At 42.6% G+C, this 18,078-nt stretch overlaps 2 protein-coding genes across 3 annotated transcripts; one reads left to right on the forward strand and one right to left on the reverse strand.

Annotated features, from left to right (window-relative positions):
- rpap2 (RNA polymerase II associated protein 2) lies at window positions 1-10,569 on the forward strand. Of its 2 annotated transcripts, XM_040143314.1 has the most exons (12): window positions 2-97; window positions 375-420; window positions 648-762; window positions 1,346-1,444; window positions 1,555-1,620; window positions 1,717-1,805; window positions 1,914-1,949; window positions 2,146-3,307; window positions 3,509-3,615; window positions 4,104-4,184; window positions 6,349-6,417; window positions 9,983-10,567. In XM_040143314.1, exons 1-12 carry the CDS (start codon window positions 43-45, stop codon window positions 10,125-10,127), a joined length of 2,070 nt encoding a protein of 689 aa, XP_039999248.1. In that variant the 5' UTR covers window positions 2-42; the 3' UTR covers window positions 10,128-10,567. The 2 variants fall into 2 exon arrangements, with proteins under 2 accessions (XP_039999249.1, XP_039999248.1); XM_040143315.1 differs by lacking the exon at window positions 1,914-1,949 and having other exon boundaries at window positions 1-97; window positions 9,983-10,569.
- A 316-nt stretch (window positions 10,570-10,885) lies between these two features.
- gfi1aa (growth factor independent 1A transcription repressor a) lies at window positions 10,886-15,309 on the reverse strand. The gene is made up of 7 exons (XM_040143317.1): window positions 15,142-15,309; window positions 13,709-14,092; window positions 13,335-13,538; window positions 12,383-12,780; window positions 12,060-12,197; window positions 11,689-11,854; window positions 10,886-11,542 (listed from the first exon to the last, which is right to left on the reverse strand). The coding sequence occupies exons 2-7, from the start codon at window positions 13,818-13,820 to the stop codon at window positions 11,364-11,366; spliced, it is 1,197 nt and encodes a 398-aa protein (XP_039999251.1). The 5' UTR covers window positions 13,821-14,092; window positions 15,142-15,309; the 3' UTR covers window positions 10,886-11,363.
- Between the last annotated feature and the right edge of the window lie 2,769 nt (window positions 15,310-18,078).

Raw genomic sequence — 18,078 nt, forward strand, 5'->3', positions numbered from 1 at the left:
CGTAAGAAGGTCAAAGTTGAAAACGTAGACAACAGAAACATCATGGAGACGGAGGGGAGGAGAAGGAGCAGAGTCTCCTCCAAAACCTCTGAAAAAGGTTAGTTTCCACTCAGAACTTGTTCTCTCAATGTTAGGCGTTGCATACATGTTTACATCTTGAGAATCTGCAGAAAAAAGGCAAAACGTCATTCACGCCAACGGTAAATATGTTTTAAAGTTGTACACATACCAGTTTATGTAGTTGCTCATTCACTGGTAAGTAATAGGCACTACATCTTGTCGACACCATAGTGACTTATCTTCTCATTTTAAAGTTCTCCTTTTAGCATTTAAACGTGCTGTTTTTTGTTTTTGTTTTTTGTGTTTTGTGTTAGGTGGAAAACGTGTCAAAGCGCTGACTGCTGAAGAAGAAGCAAGAAGGTGTGTAAGGACATATTATTTTTATGGGATGCTAAAGTTTTGTCATTCCCGATTCAGATTAATAATCTGTTTCATACACTAATAGTTTAAGATTTTAGTATGGTTGTGGACTATTGTTTTAATGATCATTTTTCTAGAGATAATTGTAGTAATACATATCAGCGAGTAAATGGAAGAACAACAACAACAACAACACTTCTTCAAATGTTTGTACGATATCTTGTCAGGAGAGAGTTGGTGAAGGAGAAGCTGAGGGAGAAGCTGGAGCTGGAGAAAAGAGCACTGAAAGTAGTGGAGCGTCTTCTGGAGGACAGCGTGGCTGAAGACTTCCTGGTTGACTGTGTATGTTTCTTCTGAGTTTAGTTTTCCTTTGGGAAGGGAGACCAGGATAAGCCCAGCCGCATATCTAACTGATAACATCTGTCAGTCACGGCACGAGCTCTGGGACCAATTTCAGTCTTTTATAAGTCCAGAGGAGTGATGCTTCTCATCCTCGAATAAAAATAAAAAGTGAAATTTACTTCCCATGTCATTTACTATTCACAGTCCCTTTCAATACTGAGTGACTTGCTATGTCCCCTGTTGAGTGTTACAGAGTTTTTGTCCAAAGAACATGTGTAGGGCTACATTTTTAAATGTTAAAGTGATAATGTTGAGGCTACTGCAGTGCGCCTCCCTTACTTTTACTGATCCAGCTCTCATTAGAGAAAAGAGGCCATGTTATTACACAGTAATCATACATCATGGCCATTAGCTTAACCAATTGCAAGGTATAAAACAATGGTGAAATGATAACTTAGATTCCTCCCAACTCCTATCCATTCCAACATTTATTTTTTCCTCTTCAGTTTTTCACTCTTGAGGTTGATCTTTAAGGTGACATAGTTGTTGTGTTCAGCTTATATTCAGTCTCCTTTCTTCACAGGCCAAATTCATCACTCCAGCTAATTACAAAGATGCTGTAGAGGAGAGATCCATTACTAAACTGTGTGGTTATCCCAAATGTCCAAATAAACTGGGAAAGGTAAGAACTTCTGTCTCAGTCTTTATGATCCTTTGTATGAAGTAGATGTAATTATGTTTAATGCTTTTAATCCGTTTTATCATGGCTCAGTTCTACTGTTCGCTTTATAGATCCCAACTCAACAATATAAAATTTCTACAAAGACCAATAAAGTGTACGACATTACAGAGCGCAAGGTAAGTTTTGCTACATGTTTAAAAAAATAAATATATATATATCTGAAAAAATACTCAAAATAGTCATTCTTTTCCCCCTTTCTCTTTTATGTTTAGTGTTTTTGTAGTAACTTCTGCTACAAAGCCTCCAAAGAGTTTGAGCTACAAATATCAAAGACGCCTCTTTGGCTCAGGCAGCATGAGAGGTATACTGCCCCCTGTCTCTTTCCTAAACCACATCTATGAACTGATCATTAAATATAATCATTTTCTACATAATAAGATCATTTGTTCACTTCCCTTATCACTGTCAGCCCTCTAGAAATTAAATTGATGAAGAAAGGAGATAGGTATGTATTAGCTTCAGTGTTCACATTCCATTAAACTTGGTGCATATTTTTTAAAATAGCAATATATCTGAGATTTGTTGCAGAGGTGATTCTACTAACAAATAAATACATTTTGCCATTTTCGGATGTTCAATGTTGTAAGTGTTCTATAGGGTTTATAATAGATTTACTAATTCAGCCCTACACATGTGTGTAGTGGGAGCTCTGGTGAGGAGGTTGTGCTTTCAGTGAGGCGTCTCCAAGAGGAGGACATCGAGAACCCGCTGGCTGCTCAGCCCGAGGATCCTCACAGCTCTCAGCAGCATTGTCCTAGAGACGGCCTCTGCCACAGCGACAGCAGCGACATGGAGCAAGAGCAAGACTTTGTCTCCAGCATGGTCTCCCAGCCGCAGGGACCCAGGGTGCACTGGGGTGATCTGCCTAAAAGCGTAGATGAAGACCAGAAAGGAAAGCGAGGAAAGATGGCGAGGAGAAAGGAAGAGAATGCAGAGGGAGATGTAGAGGAGATCGAGCATCATCAAAGTCAGGACGCAGAGGGGGAGGGAAAAATGAGAGAAGAGGAGAAAAGGAAAGAATCAGATGCATGTAAAACAGAGGTGAGAACTGATGCTGAACAGTTGCTCATAAGAAATGCTGACCTGGTACTGCCAGAGGAGAAAGACTTGCTTGAGGAACCCAGTGTGGAAGAGTTTTCAGCTAAGATGAATCTGTGCAGTTTGTCTGAGACGGTCACTCACACTATTCCCCTGCCTGTTGACTCAACACCCACACAGGCAGAACACACTACACCACTCACCTCTCCTCCATTTATTGACTCAAAACGCCCAACAGAAAACAAACATCTCTCTTCTTCAACACAAACCACCACTGATCAGAAAGGCCGCAACACGACAGTCCCCGCCCAGCCAGGACTCCACATCACCCAGGTGGGTATGAGCAAGAAAGGGGCAGCAGGGCTACGAGATCTACTGAAGAACCACACCGCTACACCCAAACACAACTCCATCCGGCTGAATCTCCTCGAGTGCTTGAGAAGAACCCTGAAAGAATGGAGCACTGATGAGACCTTGAAGTTCCTGTATGGTGCTGAACATTCACTAGGCTCTCCATTTGCTGATGTAAAAGAGGAGGAGGAGGAGGACAAAGGGGAGGAACTGGATGAAGACGACCTTGAAGATGAGGGGACAGTGGAGGACGGTGGAGGGGTTGACGCTGGGGTGCTGAAGAGGCCACCAGCTGCAACTCCAGACTATGAGACGCTGAGGAAGGACAGCCAGCAGCTGGAGCTCAGAGTCAGGGAGTTTTATAAAGGGACGTGGATTCTGCCTGAGGAGGTCGAGGCACTGAATGGAAACAAGGTGAGTTAAGGATGGAGGCAAAAGGAAAAAAGAGAGTAGGGTTGTGAATGGATGTGTTTGTTATAAGAGTCAGAGGCCACATGGAGGCACTATATTGAAAATGTAATGTGTAAACAAACTTGACTGGTGCAGTACCGATTTGTATTTACGTGCTGACGATTGCTTTCCAACACTCATGCATCTTGTTTTTTCTCCCACCAGGTGACAGTCCAGGACCAGGGCACGAAGGACCCAGTTCTGCCACTCGTTGATTCGCATGCTCAGCACCTCATCCAGAAAAGAATCACAGTGGAGAAGCTCACCAGCTGGTGTGTGTGTGTGTGTTTTATTTGTGACTCTTTCACTTATTTGCATTAATTGAATTTAATTGCATATGTTTGTGGGTTTTTTTGTTTGTTTGTTTGTATTGTTTTGTTTTTTTGTGGAAACCTAACCTAACGTCTCACCTGTGAACTGCCATTCATTTAAGTCATATTTGTAGCTCGGCTGGTGATTCATAGCTCCACCAATCCAGAGATACCAGGTTCAGACTTGTCACCGTTTATTATGAAGTTATGAGTTCATTAACATGGGACCTTGCAGTGTAATTCTTCATCTTTTGAGGCACTTTCAGTAACAGGACTATGTATCGTTTAATAAACACTGCACAAAGGAACTTAAATTCACATGCTCAGTATTTATTGTATCTGTTGGAACCCTTTCAGCTCCCCTTAATGGCACAAATTTGGTGACAATAAAATTTACAATTTTTCTGTTGTATTTGTCTGTCTTTGTCCCTCGTCTTTGTGTTGTGCAGTCTCAGAAACATTGTGGGTCCGCTGCATCTCACCATGAGTGACGTCTCCACCGATCTGAACAGCCTGATCAGGACATTCAGGTAAGTACAGCATGCACAAACTCCCATACAACCTCCCCTCTGCTAGTCTGCCATCCCTGGGTCACACACTTAACTGTACTCACGCACATTTTCTTTCTTTCTTTTTTAAGATCTTATAGTTTTTGCATACTGACGAGGCTTAATATGTGTTTTTAAAAAATTGCTTTTTAACTGTAATTTTCAACGTCTCGAGAAGACAAAAAACATAAGTGACGGGGCATCGTGGTTCACATCACCTCATTTAAACGTTCAAGAACCAGTAGCTTCTCCTGATTTCTATATCTAACAAAATAACTGCTTACTGCTCCACTACGGTGTGTTACATTCATGAAATGGTGACGTACCTCAGTCTTCATTAATTAGTTGAGTTATACCCCAACATAGGACTTGTTGTGCTTTCTTAAGGCACTATTTGGGGATATTTTTTAATGTTCTTATGATATATAGGCTTTGTTTTAGGCCTACTGACTCACATGTCGATGAGATATACATTTCTCCCAAGTGAGTAATGTTTTTTTTTTTTAAATTTATTTCTTGGTGTAGAAATGTGCAACATAGACAAACAACAAATCTGTCATCTAGTGTGATCTGTAAACCATTTGTAACTCCCTTCCACCATCAACTAAACATGCAGTTACTCAGCTTCGGACCACTGTATTATTCTAAGAGACATTAGAGTGATAAACTTGGTAATTATCACATTAATTTTTTATTAAATTCCACAACGCTCGGAGAAGATTTGATGAAGGACTCTGGTGCCCCCTATAGTTAGGCATAAAACATGACACCATCAGGAGGGTTATTAACGGTTCATAGACGTTTTCCACAGCAGACATTTTGACATGTCATAGCAGCAAAAGTGTAGTTAATAACCTCAATATATTCAATTGTGTATCTTCATTTACTGGAACACTTAAATGTAACAGAGCCATCATTAATGTGACAATTAGCGATTGTACTTTTCCTGCAATGACAAGTCAAAATGTTAGCTTTGAAAGAGGCTGAGTGGCTCACCACATTCATTACACATTTTCATCTTTGACTGTCATTTATTAAGTCGTAATTTCTGGTGCATGCCTTTCTGAATCATCGACACAGATGTACATGTGGCTGTCTGACTTACTATTTTCCCAACCTATCATGTCATATTTTGTAATTTTCCTTCCATCCCACTCTGTGCTAATCTGTAGTAACACACACTGCATACATACATTTTTTTTTTTTTTTTTTTTTTTAAAGGTCCCATACACCTAAACAGGTGTTACCACTTCAGGGTTGACGCTGGGTGGAGCTATGTTGTAATTACATGAGGTCACCGAATTCACGAAGCAATGATAGGCCTTTTTCGCAGCAGGCAGTTGTCACAGTAGGAAAAGCAGAGGTGTTGTTAATATCATTAACGGTGGCGCAGTTGTGTTCATATGCCTCAGTACGTTATGGCAGCGTAACAGTGAGCCAGCCTGCACAACACCAGGTCCCTGAAACTGAAGCACCTAATTGGATCTTGTTGTTTTTATTATATACTCCTATGCTTTCCCCCCTGTGACATGTCAAAACTTCTTCTGTAAAAAAGGCCTATAAGAATCTTTCATTTCTGTCCTTTACTATTCTGTGCATAAGTTTTACGGCATTTAAAACCCGTGCCTAAATTGAACATTTCCTGCCATAGACATATTGCATATTCCCATCGGCTGGTTAGGATGTTTTCAACAGGATTGCTATTAAATCACTGTGTCAGTGATGTAAAACCCGAGCGAGCAGCAGAGTAACACCACCAGTCCTGCTTCCAGGAATTCTCTTTGTGCTGTCGAGAGGCCCCGCTGACAAGAGGCTGAAGCCAAAGAATATACACAGCACTGCCAGACCAGCATACATCACTGCACTATTGCAGGCAGTGTTTGTGGTGTTTTCGGTCCTGGCTTGTCCACGTTTTGTTTTCCTAGTTTACTTATCATCAGAATTAGGTGATTTTTGACACCCACCTAAAGAAATTTTGGTCAGATCAAGAGCTATGTATGTGTTTCATATATACTCTGTGGTTAGATTTCTCTCCAACACATAGACAAACTCCTTTACGTGACATAAATCTTTAAATTAAGACTGGCAAGTTACTCTGCAGTGCTGACCTGTTGCTGTTTTTGTTTTTTTTCACTCAACACCACAGGTTCACCAACACAAACATCATCCACAAAACTCCAGAGTGGACCCTCATAGCTGTGGTGCTTCTACATCTGTAAGTTTACTCTGTGTGTGTGTGTGTGTGTGTGTGTGTGTGTGTGTGTGTGTGTGTGTGTGTGTGTGTGTGTGTGTGTGTGTCAAGTAATAGGAGGATGTTTAATGAAAGCTGGACAGCCTGTCGTAGAGGAAAGTTGCGAGACATGGAAAAAAAACTATGACAAGGAAATCAAGGACAGTTGTCTCCCAGGAAATGCGCAACTTTGTTTGTCAGACAATGAAAACAGTGTGTTTTACATGTAGCTTATAAAGGATAAGCTACAGCTTTAGTCTTGAAAAAATAAGTAGTATCCAATTCTCTATATAGTAATTGAATACTTTAGTAGATGCAAGACATAATCAGAATATGCATATTGGAACTAAAACTATAATATATTGGTATCATACTGTAATTTTCTGTTGCCTCAACAAATCAACAACATTTTTACAGAAGTATACAGTTCCTCATACAAAAAATAAAAGTGGTAACATTTCCTTATTGTGACTTGGATTCACTTTCAGCGTCAAAGATTCACAGTGCCTTTGACAAAATGCTATCTAGTGTGACATTGTTTAGCACATGCCATATGGTGTGTGTGTGTGTGTGTGTGTGTGTGTGTGTGTGTGTGTGTGTGTGTGTGTGTGTGTGTGTGTGTGTGTGTGTGTGTGTGTGTGTGTGTGTGTGTGTGTGTTTTGCTGGTAGTTCATGGACAGTTCCGTGCTGCTCCCGTCTGAGTACACACAGTCGCCTCATGGCCTTATCTCCACCTGATTGCCCCTCTCCAGATCCGTGATGCAGGAAAGAAGGCACACACAAGCAGCCCTGTACACACTGTACACACACACAATAGTTTCTCTGTATACATTCAGGCAAAATGGGCACTTTAAATTGCCCCGGCTGGGAAAACTTTCACCTGATGCTCGGCTGACTCTGATTTATGATTCCCTCAGTGGCCCTGGGTCAGTTTACATCAGTATCATAACTTACATTGTGGGCTCTCTTAAACTTAACAAAAGAATACAGCAAGTGTTGTGCAGCTTGAGGTACAGTAGAAAACACAAATCTATCACTCTTAAAGCAATGGGATCCTGTAAACTGCAAACTCTTCCCTAAAGCTGCATTAAGTGAAAAGGATCAGGCTGCAAAAGTCAGGTCCTGGTAATGGACTTTGAAATTATTATGGACAAACTGGCGTCTTTCGGCTAAATTCTGTTGTCTTTGAAAATCTCTAAAAAAGAAGGATAGTTTGTGTTGTATGTAATACACCTTGATTAAAGTAAAAATGATTAGTCTGTAATGTTTGGGAAATGGAATTAAGAAAAAAATTGAGAGTTTGGGTTGTAATGAAACTGTTTTCGACCTATATGGGCGAAAAAATTGACTTGATTTGTTGTCTGTGTGTTGTGGCTTTGACCTGATTGTAGGTGTTTGTAATATTTACTGCTGGTGTTGAGAGAAAAATGTTTTAAAATGCAAATATTAAGATTAGATTTTATCTAACTGATGCACCACTTAAATGTATGTATTTATTGCATGTTTTGGTATTGTCAATGGCTGGAGCAGAAGCCATATGACGGTCTTATCATCAATGCACGTTTAACGGGAGTTTTTATTTTATCACCTGAGATAATCAGCTCTTTTGGAAACATTTATATCTTTTTGTCACATGTCTGATCAGTACTCTACGATTTCATTAGTACCTATTTGACTTCAAGCTTCTCCATCCTTCCATTCCTCCATCATGAATAATTTGGTGTGCTGTCTTAACTGTCTGCTGCATGGCAGCTGTGGAGCTAGTCTGGCCTCTATTGTTCAGGCCAGCTGAATAATGGATGCCCCCCCCCCCTGCAACACTAGACCCCGGGGTGAACCGGAGATTAACCAGCAGCACACCCCCACACAGGTAGACAGGAAAGGTAGAGAGGGAGGGGTGGGGGAGAGAGGAAGAGGAGGCGGAGAGCGACAGGGCTCAGAGAAGTAAAGGAAATCAGCTAGAAGGTTGCAAACAGTGGATTTAGAGCTGGAGATAAACAGTCTTTACATAGAGATGTTGGTCTGTGCTGACTAGACACTGTGAGCCTCCAGTTCTACCTCATCCTAAAAGTGCTTGATTTAGTTGAGCTCTAGAGACTGTGCAAGTTGTGGGATAAATTAAAAGTCACTGTGATGTACCTTAAAAGTAAAGGATGTAGGCACACAATCCATGAAAACATAAAATGAGTTGCCGGTTTTTATCAATTGGTTACATTACAGTCATTTGTATAAAGCGGATGGACAAAATATCAGAAACACCTCTCACTATAACGCAGTATAGTTCAACAGCACCACAGACTGCAGCCCCCAAAATGATCCTAAAGTTGAATCAGCACTTTTTTAATTCACTTAAAACTTTCTAACCTTCATGAAGGTAGAATTCATTATTTTAGGGCTGTTTCATTAGACTGCATTACATTTCACACTCTAACCTTACTGTGATTGTGCAGCCAGAGGCACACCCACAGCTAAGACACACACGTGGTGAAGGGCAGACTTGTGTGACAGTTTAGCTGGCCCTATGTTGTGTGTGTCAGCCATTTTTAAAATGTTGTGGGTTATGCTAGAGGTGAGAATTTACAACAATCTTAAAAGATTAACAAATATATAGATCTTAATTTCTCCTGATATCAGTCTGCAGAGTTTTTATATGAAGTGAAGATATTACTGGATGATTTAGGGCATCATGGAGTACATGCGCCTGAGTATCCTTGTTTTGAGCAGGATTTTGGAGTATCCCGGGTATGAGATGTACACGTTAACATCATATCCTGGTTTCAGAAATCTGGACAAAGCCTTACCCTTAATTTGAGAAACCTGGATTTTCTCCCTGGAGAGAAAACTGTGATACTGTGGCATGTAAACACCTTTTTCCAGGTTTCTGAAAAGTCCCTCTTCATAGAGAAATGAGTAGCTAAAATCTTCGAGAATCAAAAGACAAGTGCTCAAAGATGATTAGGAAACCTTTTCATGTATACAGGGATATGAATTTCTTAAGTTCCATGTAAATGTCATGTCCCAAATAAGATAAAACCCAGGATACTAATGTGCATGTAATCACACTAAGCAGCGAGCGGATGTTTGTTCCACAAAGCACACTTACTGAGTTATCTGGATAACTTTGCTGAGTAAAAACTAGAACCCCAGTGAATGTGGTAGGTAATTTAATTTTTAAAAGTCTTGATCTGTGTTTTACTCAGCAGAAGTATCCATATGACTCAGAAAACCAGCTTTCTTTTACAACAAAATGAACCCCGGTCAGCCCTCAGTGCCTTAGCTGCTAAGTGTATCCTGTGACACAACACGTGGCTTAAATAGTAACTTAATAGTGTAATGATACCTTTACGTTGTTGACTGAAGATGTTGCATTTTAGTTTTAGGACGGTTCTTTACAATCAGTGTGGAATTGTGTCCGTGTATGTTCATCAAAAATGTAATTACATTCATCAGAATACTGTCTCAATGTTTCATTTTTGTTTTGGTGTCTGTTATTTTAGAGGAATTTGTCAGTGTGTAGTTGTGTATAATCTTTGTGTGCTTTGTGTTTCAGGTTGTCAGAAGTTTCCCTGGTGGTGCGGGAGGCCTTGGAGACGCCGGCATCAGTGGCGTATTTGAACACGCTGATGGAAGAGCTCGGCCTACAGGAGCAGGATCTGTTGAACTTGGTGCGGCTGTTTAAAACCCCAACACACTGACACACACACACACACACACAGTCAGGTATGGACATATGAATATTAAGTATACACTCTGGAGCTCTGACTGAATAAAATAAAAAAGGGGTGTATCAGACATTTTCTGTGATGTATATTTTTCAAAAATGAATTCGGTTGTAATAACGGTTGAGACAAAAGTTTGCATCCTTTTGTGTTTGTTTGTTTTATGTGGGGCAATGACACAAATTCAGTCATGCCACCAACTGATCTAGGATGTAGGAGTGGAGACTGTTGATATGGTGGAAGAGCATTACTGTGTGTACACAATCTGTGGTGAGATATGCGCAAATCAGATCCTTGAAGTTGTAGAGCTGTGGATGTTTAACCTCTGCAGGGCCAAATAAATCACACCCAGCTTTTCCCAGTGAAAACGCCATGTGGACTCGCTGCTTATTGCTGTGCTGGAAGAACTTCTGCTGTAATAAAAGTGACGCTATTTCTCCAGACTTCCTTCACATGGAAGTTTATGGCACCATAATGTAATTTGTTATATGGATATGTTAACAATGCGTGTGTCTGAAAATGTTTGGTTTTGACCAGGTGGCGCACGCAACAAAACGTTTTTCTATTTAACAGTGGAGATATAACTTTGAGCTGTCATGCAGATTGGGGACGTAATTGATGGCCTGCATGGCTTAACACAGCTTCTCGTTTTTCACAACGTACAAACATTCATTGGACAGAGGCAGAGAGAGATTTTTTTTTTCTTAAATGTATTCAGGTTTTGAATATGTTATTGTGGATTGAAACCTTAAAAAAAATCTTAATTATGAGAAACGGTTTCTTATAATTGAGCAAGCAATCAAATGTGGAAAGATTGAAATCAAAGCCGCCTTAATTCCCAACTGAAAAAAACTGACAACTGAGCTTCAAAAGTTAATATTTAATTTCTGACCATAAATCTGACAAATTGACTTAAAAGCTGAATTTCCACTGTCAATGAAGAATGTGGGCATTTAAAAGTGATAATTCATTCACGAAATTATTAGGAAATATTCAGCTTTGGAAACCAGTGTTTGCGTCTGATAGGCCATGCTTTTTAGAATTTAAAACCACACTCGATAAATAAAGTTTTATTTCCATAAAATCAACCAGAATATCTCAGGCAAACTACATTTAACACTAATAAAATAGAATCAAATTAAACACGACCTTCCATATGCATAGTCAGTATATTAAAAGTGCGGGAAATCATTTTAAGGCATCGGCGTCTGTTCATTTCAGTCCGTGCTGCGTCTCCTTGTGTCTCCTCAGGTCCACTTTCCTCTGAAACCCTTTCCCGCAGAGGTCGCAGCCGAAAGGTTTGAAGCCCGTGTGTTTCCTGCTGTGCGTGATCAGGTTGGAGCTCTGACTGAAGGCCTTCCCGCACACCTGGCACTTGTGCGGCTTCTCACCTGACGCGGGAGGGGAAAAAAAAAAAAAAAAAATCACATAGTTGGAAATGTCAGTTTAGAGGCTTTTTTTTTTTTTTTTACGCATTACGCAAGGCGAGGCTTTACAAGTCAAGTTTTGTGACGACTTTCAGTTTACACTGCCTCACCTGTGTGGATGAAAGTGTGTTTCTTCATGTCTGACTTTTGGTGGAACCTCTTCCCGCAGTACTGGCACGGATACGGCCGCGTGTCCGAGTGGATGAGCAGGTGCGTGGACAGTGTGGAGGAGCGCTTGAAGCTTTTGCCGCAGATTTTACAGCTGAAGCTCCTCTCCTGGAAAGAAAAAAAAAAAAACATTGTGATTGTGGAAGGCCTCAACACATCAGACCTGACAGCTCAAATACAGTAGGCCTAAAAACACAGACTGTTTCTGGACGTCGTGGTGGCAAAAATGCCATCCGGAGCCTTTGCGTGCAGGATGTGGGGTCCGGAGGCCTTTGTGTTTATGCAATAGTCTAGTTCCAGTTAGGGGGCCTACCTGCGAGTGAACCGCTCTGTGCTGATCCAGGCTCACCGCGTGTCCGAAGGTTTTCCCGCAAATCCCGCACTCAAACGGCCGCGTCCCGCTGTGAGACCGCCGCACATGAACCTCCAAGCCGTGAGGTGTGGAGAACACCTTTTAGGAAATGGAAATGAATGGCACTTTTACCTTAAAATCAATCTCAAAATAGAAATAAAGACACTGCGATAGTACAATTTAAGAAAGAGTATCCACAAATATGCCGGTAAGGTCATTCGACATCTCTGCAGTCTCATCTGTTATGATTCTGGTTAAATAAAACTCAATACGGGGAAACGAACCTTGCAACATTTAATGCACTTATAGGATCCATCCGACTCGAAGTTAGAGCAGCTGAAATCAGACTTGATTTCCACACCACGGGGCTTCTGCTTTACATCCAGATACAGCTCCCCTGCGTCCCGCATCCTGCGGATTTGGTTGGCCGCCGAAGAATAATTCTGGTAGCACCCGGCCACGGGACCCCGCTGTGCGTAAAGCGGCTCGGTGCCGCTGTCCTCTGCCCCGTAGATGCTGACGGGTGAGTTGCTCTCCCTGTGCCCCTGGAGGTGGTGGCGGTACGGTCCGTGAACCAGGTGCCTCAGCTCAGAGCCGGAGTATGCTGACCAGGAGTAAGGAAAGAGGGGGATGTTGAAGTGGTGGCCGTCCTCCGCTGCCGGAGTGGAGCATTTCTCTGAATCTGGGGATTCATTTGGATAGAGTGTGAGTGGACATGCTTACTGAAGAGTGCGATCTGCAGTTTGTGGCGTGTCTTCAAATCGGTCATTTGAAAATTGCACTGGGGCTTACTGGAAATGGCAACTTGGCGTGCGTAAAAGTAATTTTCGACTACAACAAACAAATTTTGCACCTTACATACTCTATATCAACAAGTACGTACAATAACTGATGATGACAAGATATTTGGGTAGTTGTTCAAAGGCATTAATTATTAAAAGGAGATAAAACAAAGTGGGTCTATCAATCAACAGTCTACTCCCAAGTCATGACAAAGCTTAGTGACCTTGAGCTTTGTTTTCCTTCATTTTAATCAAAAATATGCCATAATGACATTTTTTAAAAGAGTTTACCCACTTATAAGGCCGATATTTTTTTAAACTAAAAAGTTTTTAATTTACATAAGCTCACAGGTCTAATAATCATGACACCATCACAGTTTTAATAGGCCTACTCCTCTGACACTTTTATAAACAACTGTAGAAAAAGTCTGGCTCAAAATATATTTGAACAGACCTGGCGAGGAGGAGGGAGACGGGGGACGCCAGAAATCACAGTCGGATGACCGCTCACACACGCTGCCTCCGCAGCTCAGCGGAGAGCTGGAGGACAGCGACCCCGAGGACAGCAGCCGGGACCCGGGGGACAGACTGTCAGCGCCGGCGGACGCATCCTCCTGAGGCTCCAAGTTGGACTCAAACTCCGCCGGACATTTGGTCTCTAATGAGAGCGGAGGAGAACGAGGGATCTGACTTATTCTGACAGACTGTGCAACTAGTGTTTTTTTTTTTCTAACTTGAATGTAATATTAATAATTTCCATCAAGACCAATCGCTCTTTTCAGCATAATTCAACCATTTTCGTGCGTAATTACGCACGAACGAACCTACCTGCGCACGCGTGAGCCAGAATAGTGTCCAGTCTACTGTAGGTATCGTCCGGGTACCGGGGCTGGTGGTAGCTGTGGGCCCGTTTACTCTTCACCAGGAACGACCTCGGCATGTTTTGGTTTTTTTCTTTTTCTCTTTTTTTTCTGCAATGTATTTTTCCCCACTCTCTCTCAGTCCGACTGTGCTCCTCAGGTCTGAAATCCTCCACTTCGCTTCACCCCTCTCCACGCTGCTCTGACTCTATCTCCGGACAGATTGGGACACTATGGGCTGACAGGCGAGACGGTGTAGGGATTTCTGGCAGGTTATTACGCATGCGCAGAGAGGCCGTATCGTTTACCAGGTGTCGCTTGCAGGTGGCCAAAAGCAGGACCACCTTCTCACCTGGAAGAGAAGACATTGTGTGTCCTTAATGATATACCCATAGCTTCAAATGGGACTCAGTTTACAGGAATGCTGTATAACCCCTAGCGTTTATGGTTGACTTTGACTAAATCTTTATTATCTAAATTAATAGCATGTAGTAGGTTAAGTTGTGCAATGTTAATTCCCCGATATTATTATGACACTGTTAACTATTGTTACTGTTAACGAGAGGAGGCTAAAAAGTATTTCTAAAGTTATGTTTGTTTTTCTACTACGGATTAATGTCTAAGTAGTGGCCACAGTTCAAAACTCCGTGTAAACATCGCAAGACATTCAAATAAATTACAACCGAGATTGGACCTATGCGCAGGCCAGTCCGTTGAAACAGTTGAGACTGACGTTACAAGCCTCAGCTCAACAAAAACGCTATAGCAACACTGGGCATCTTGGAGTGTCACCGAGCCACATGATTCAAAAACACGCCGTCCAGCGTATAACTTGACTGTGACGAGACGTGAAAGGTGTGTGTTTGTGGACGGTCATCGCAGGCAGGGCAGGCTGCGATGCATAATGACCCATTTGTTTGACGCTGGTAAAGTGATCCCGTTAATGAGACGCGCACGGCCGCTCGGCACAACAGCCTGCCGGTGGGGCGCCGCGGTGTCCCTTTACAGCGCCACTGCCTCAGCTTACCCGCACTGCCTCCAGCCTCGCTGCTCTACATCATTAACCCCCCCCCCCCCCTCCGGCCCATACACAGGGGCTGTCCAGTGGAGGAAACGCGGGGCAAGATTCACAGAAGCACTAATTGGGAAATTAAAGACAGAATGCAGAAGATCACCATTTAGGAATGAAACAGGTTTTCGGCAGAAATCTGCCAGGCTCCGAGTTCAAATCATAGCGAAGATTTGGGCTCCGCTCAGGGTCGGACAAAAAGCAGAGCGCTATCGATCTTTATGTCCGTTGTGGGAACAGAGTTTGTTTGATGCAGCTGCAGCAAGTTCTGGAGCTGCAAGCAAAGCGCAGATAGCGGAGGCATGAAGCCGAGACACATGGCTCATACTCACACAGAGCGGTGACGGCGCAGGAGCTACATCCCTGCTCTGAAGACACAGGCTGCCCTCAAGTCTGTCCACATTCAGTTTCTGAACGTCAAAATGATCCGTCACAAGCTGCAGAGAGACACCACAAACCCTCCACTCCTCACGCTGACACACGCTCTCTCTCCCCCTCACACACACACACACACACACACACACTGAATTTTTTCTCTCTCTTTCTTCCCCTCCCTCTCTCAGAAATTATTTTTCATGTCAGTCAGTCATGACAGGCAAACAAAAACACTGATTCATGTTTTGATAAAGGAGTCCACTGATACATCAATCTTTAGGCATTTCTATAATACAACACTGAATCAGTGGAATTGGCTGTTAGAGCAGGTCTCATTTCATTGCTACGGGCTTTTAGTCCCACTTAAGGCCACATTTAAAAAAAAAAAAATTACTATTTCTATTTGGCATTATAAATACAAGACGTTCAGGTTTCTGTGACTCATTCAACTTAAGACCACATTTCCGATCAGCGATTGCTGATAACTCCGGTCACGCTAGCACTTTTAAAAAGCCTGATATTTATGTATTTCACTTGCTGAGAACGCGCAAAAAGGAGAAATCACTACATCAAATTAGGCAACACTGGATTTTCTCCTCCTGCCACCGAGGAGGCAGCGATGATTCCTCACACAGTATCAGCAAAGGCAGAACATTAGACAAAGGTTTTCCTGTAAAAATCAGCAGAAGTTCGTCTCAAAAATTTCTGCCACTAATGGCAACCCACAGTATGGAGAGAGACCCCCCAATCGGCCTTCTGCCGAGCTCTCGGTCGCTCGCTCCCACCACGTGAGAGGCGCGCATGTAGCTCGACATGTAATTTAAGCGAAGTTGTCCTAAGAAGGACATATTGAAAATTTCGCTGCGGACTGACACTGAGAGCAGCCTGATAAGCCTCATAGAAGAAAAAAAGAAAAAAGAAAAAACCAAACCAGGACTTGTGACAACGTTCAAACTCAAAGTTACACACTGACTCAGAACAGGAAACCAAACACAGAGTCAGAAAGACGCTATCAGTGCTGCCACAGCCTCCTCTCTTGTCTCTGCACCCCCCCCCCCCTCCAACCCCCAACACCTTCACCGCCACCTCTTCCCCCACGGGCCTTGATTCTCACTCTTTTACAGGGTGTATGTGATTGAAATAGAATACCAATCGCAGTGATCACAGCCCGGGAGGGGGGTGTTCTTGTACCTTTTTTTTTCTCTCTCTCTCTCTCCTTTTTTTTGGGGGGGGGGGCATTACCTTTTTCACAGCAGCCTTGTCAACGGTGCACACGGTTCACAGTTGTGGAGTCAAATACAGGCTTGTGTTGGTTGGCCATGAGGTTATTTTCTCAAGCTCAACCTTGGACCCCTCTCGGTCCCTCGCGAGGATGCGAGGATCGAGAGAGAGAGAGAGAGAGAGAGACCGCGGGGGGGCTCGCGGTGGTTTTAAATACACCCGAGGCCGCGGCTTTTCGGGGCAACAGAACTGAGCAAGGGGCCGGTTTGGTTTGCGAGCGAATTCAACTTTTTGTCCTTTTAAAAGTCATATAGTGTCACTTTAAGACAAACTGTTGACAAGTGAAACTAAGCCCCGATTTTGTGATTGCGGATGGGGAAAAAAAAACCAAAAACATTTCAAGTTCTTAAAGTCACCCAGCTGACTTTTCTGCAGTTTATGGTTTCAAGAAGTGTAAACTAAAAATACGACAGTGCTCTTTTTAGCAGTATCAGAAAAAATATTTTATTCAATATACTTCATACAAGGAATTTTTGCCATTATAGCTTGTTGTGGCTCAACTGACTTTCCCTGGTTTGCGTCCCTGTTTAGTCCAAGGCACTCATTCTGTGCGCACAGCGCTGCACCACCACTCTGCTGTGGCATCTGAATGAAAACCACATCATGCTATCTCATCCCCTCACAGGTTCCTCTGGCTCCAGAACCGTAACCACAGTGCAACAACCCCCTCCCTCTCCCCTTTAAACTATCTCTGTCCCTTTCCCTGCAGCTACAATCTGATTTGAGTCCTTTTCCTCGGGTTCAACCGCACTGAGCCCCCCCCGTGGGAGTGGCCGGCCGAATCTCATCAGGCTCTCAGCTGGCCCCAACTGCAGCCACCAGATATGGACTGAGTGAGAACACAATGAATGATTTACTGGACACTGCGGACCGCAAGACAGTTCTTCTTTCACACAGGAGGTCCACAAATGTGTTGTTGTTCTCGCTCACTTCTCACTTAAAATCTTGCTGTCCTGCAGCAGTAGGGGAGTTTGTGTCTGTGTTATTGTAAACTGATTTGATTTATACTGATGATTTACTAGTTAGGATGATTATTGTGATTTAACTCTTGAGTATTGCTGTAGGATCCAGAAACTTTGGCCAAGGTTCAACGTGGCCGCAATTTCTAGCATAAAAAAAAAAAAAAAACCTGGAAAGTGAGAAAAACACAGTGAAGAAACACTTTAAAGAACTCTCACGTTACACTAAAACAGATGCCTGGATTTATGCTATAAACACTCCACAAATCACCACCCTCATCCATCACTGTGATCAGCGGCTGCCCTTGTTTGCCACCAGTCTGTTTCTGGTTGTAAATTCCCACTCAAAATACTAAGAATCTCATCTGGGACACTGGTGTGTGGATGTGAAGAAACCTAGTCGGTGCTTCCTGGTCATTGTGTCCCTGTGCATGTCTGGGGGGTTAGAAAGCCGTTTGAAAGGTCAGAGTTCAACAGGCATAGTCAAGCCTAATAAACCTGCAGATCATGTGTATGTCTATGCATTTATTTATTTCCTGTGTTGGACATTTTTGAAGTGACTTTTAGTAGCTTTAACTCCACTTTCCAGTGATGAAATGCATCTGACATATTTTCTTTTTCTCTTTCTTTTACTTTCTCTCTCTTTATAAATGG

Source organism: Xiphias gladius, chromosome 14 (assembly GCF_016859285.1).
Source record: "Xiphias gladius isolate SHS-SW01 ecotype Sanya breed wild chromosome 14, ASM1685928v1, whole genome shotgun sequence".
NCBI lineage: Eukaryota > Metazoa > Chordata > Actinopteri > Istiophoriformes > Xiphiidae > Xiphias > Xiphias gladius.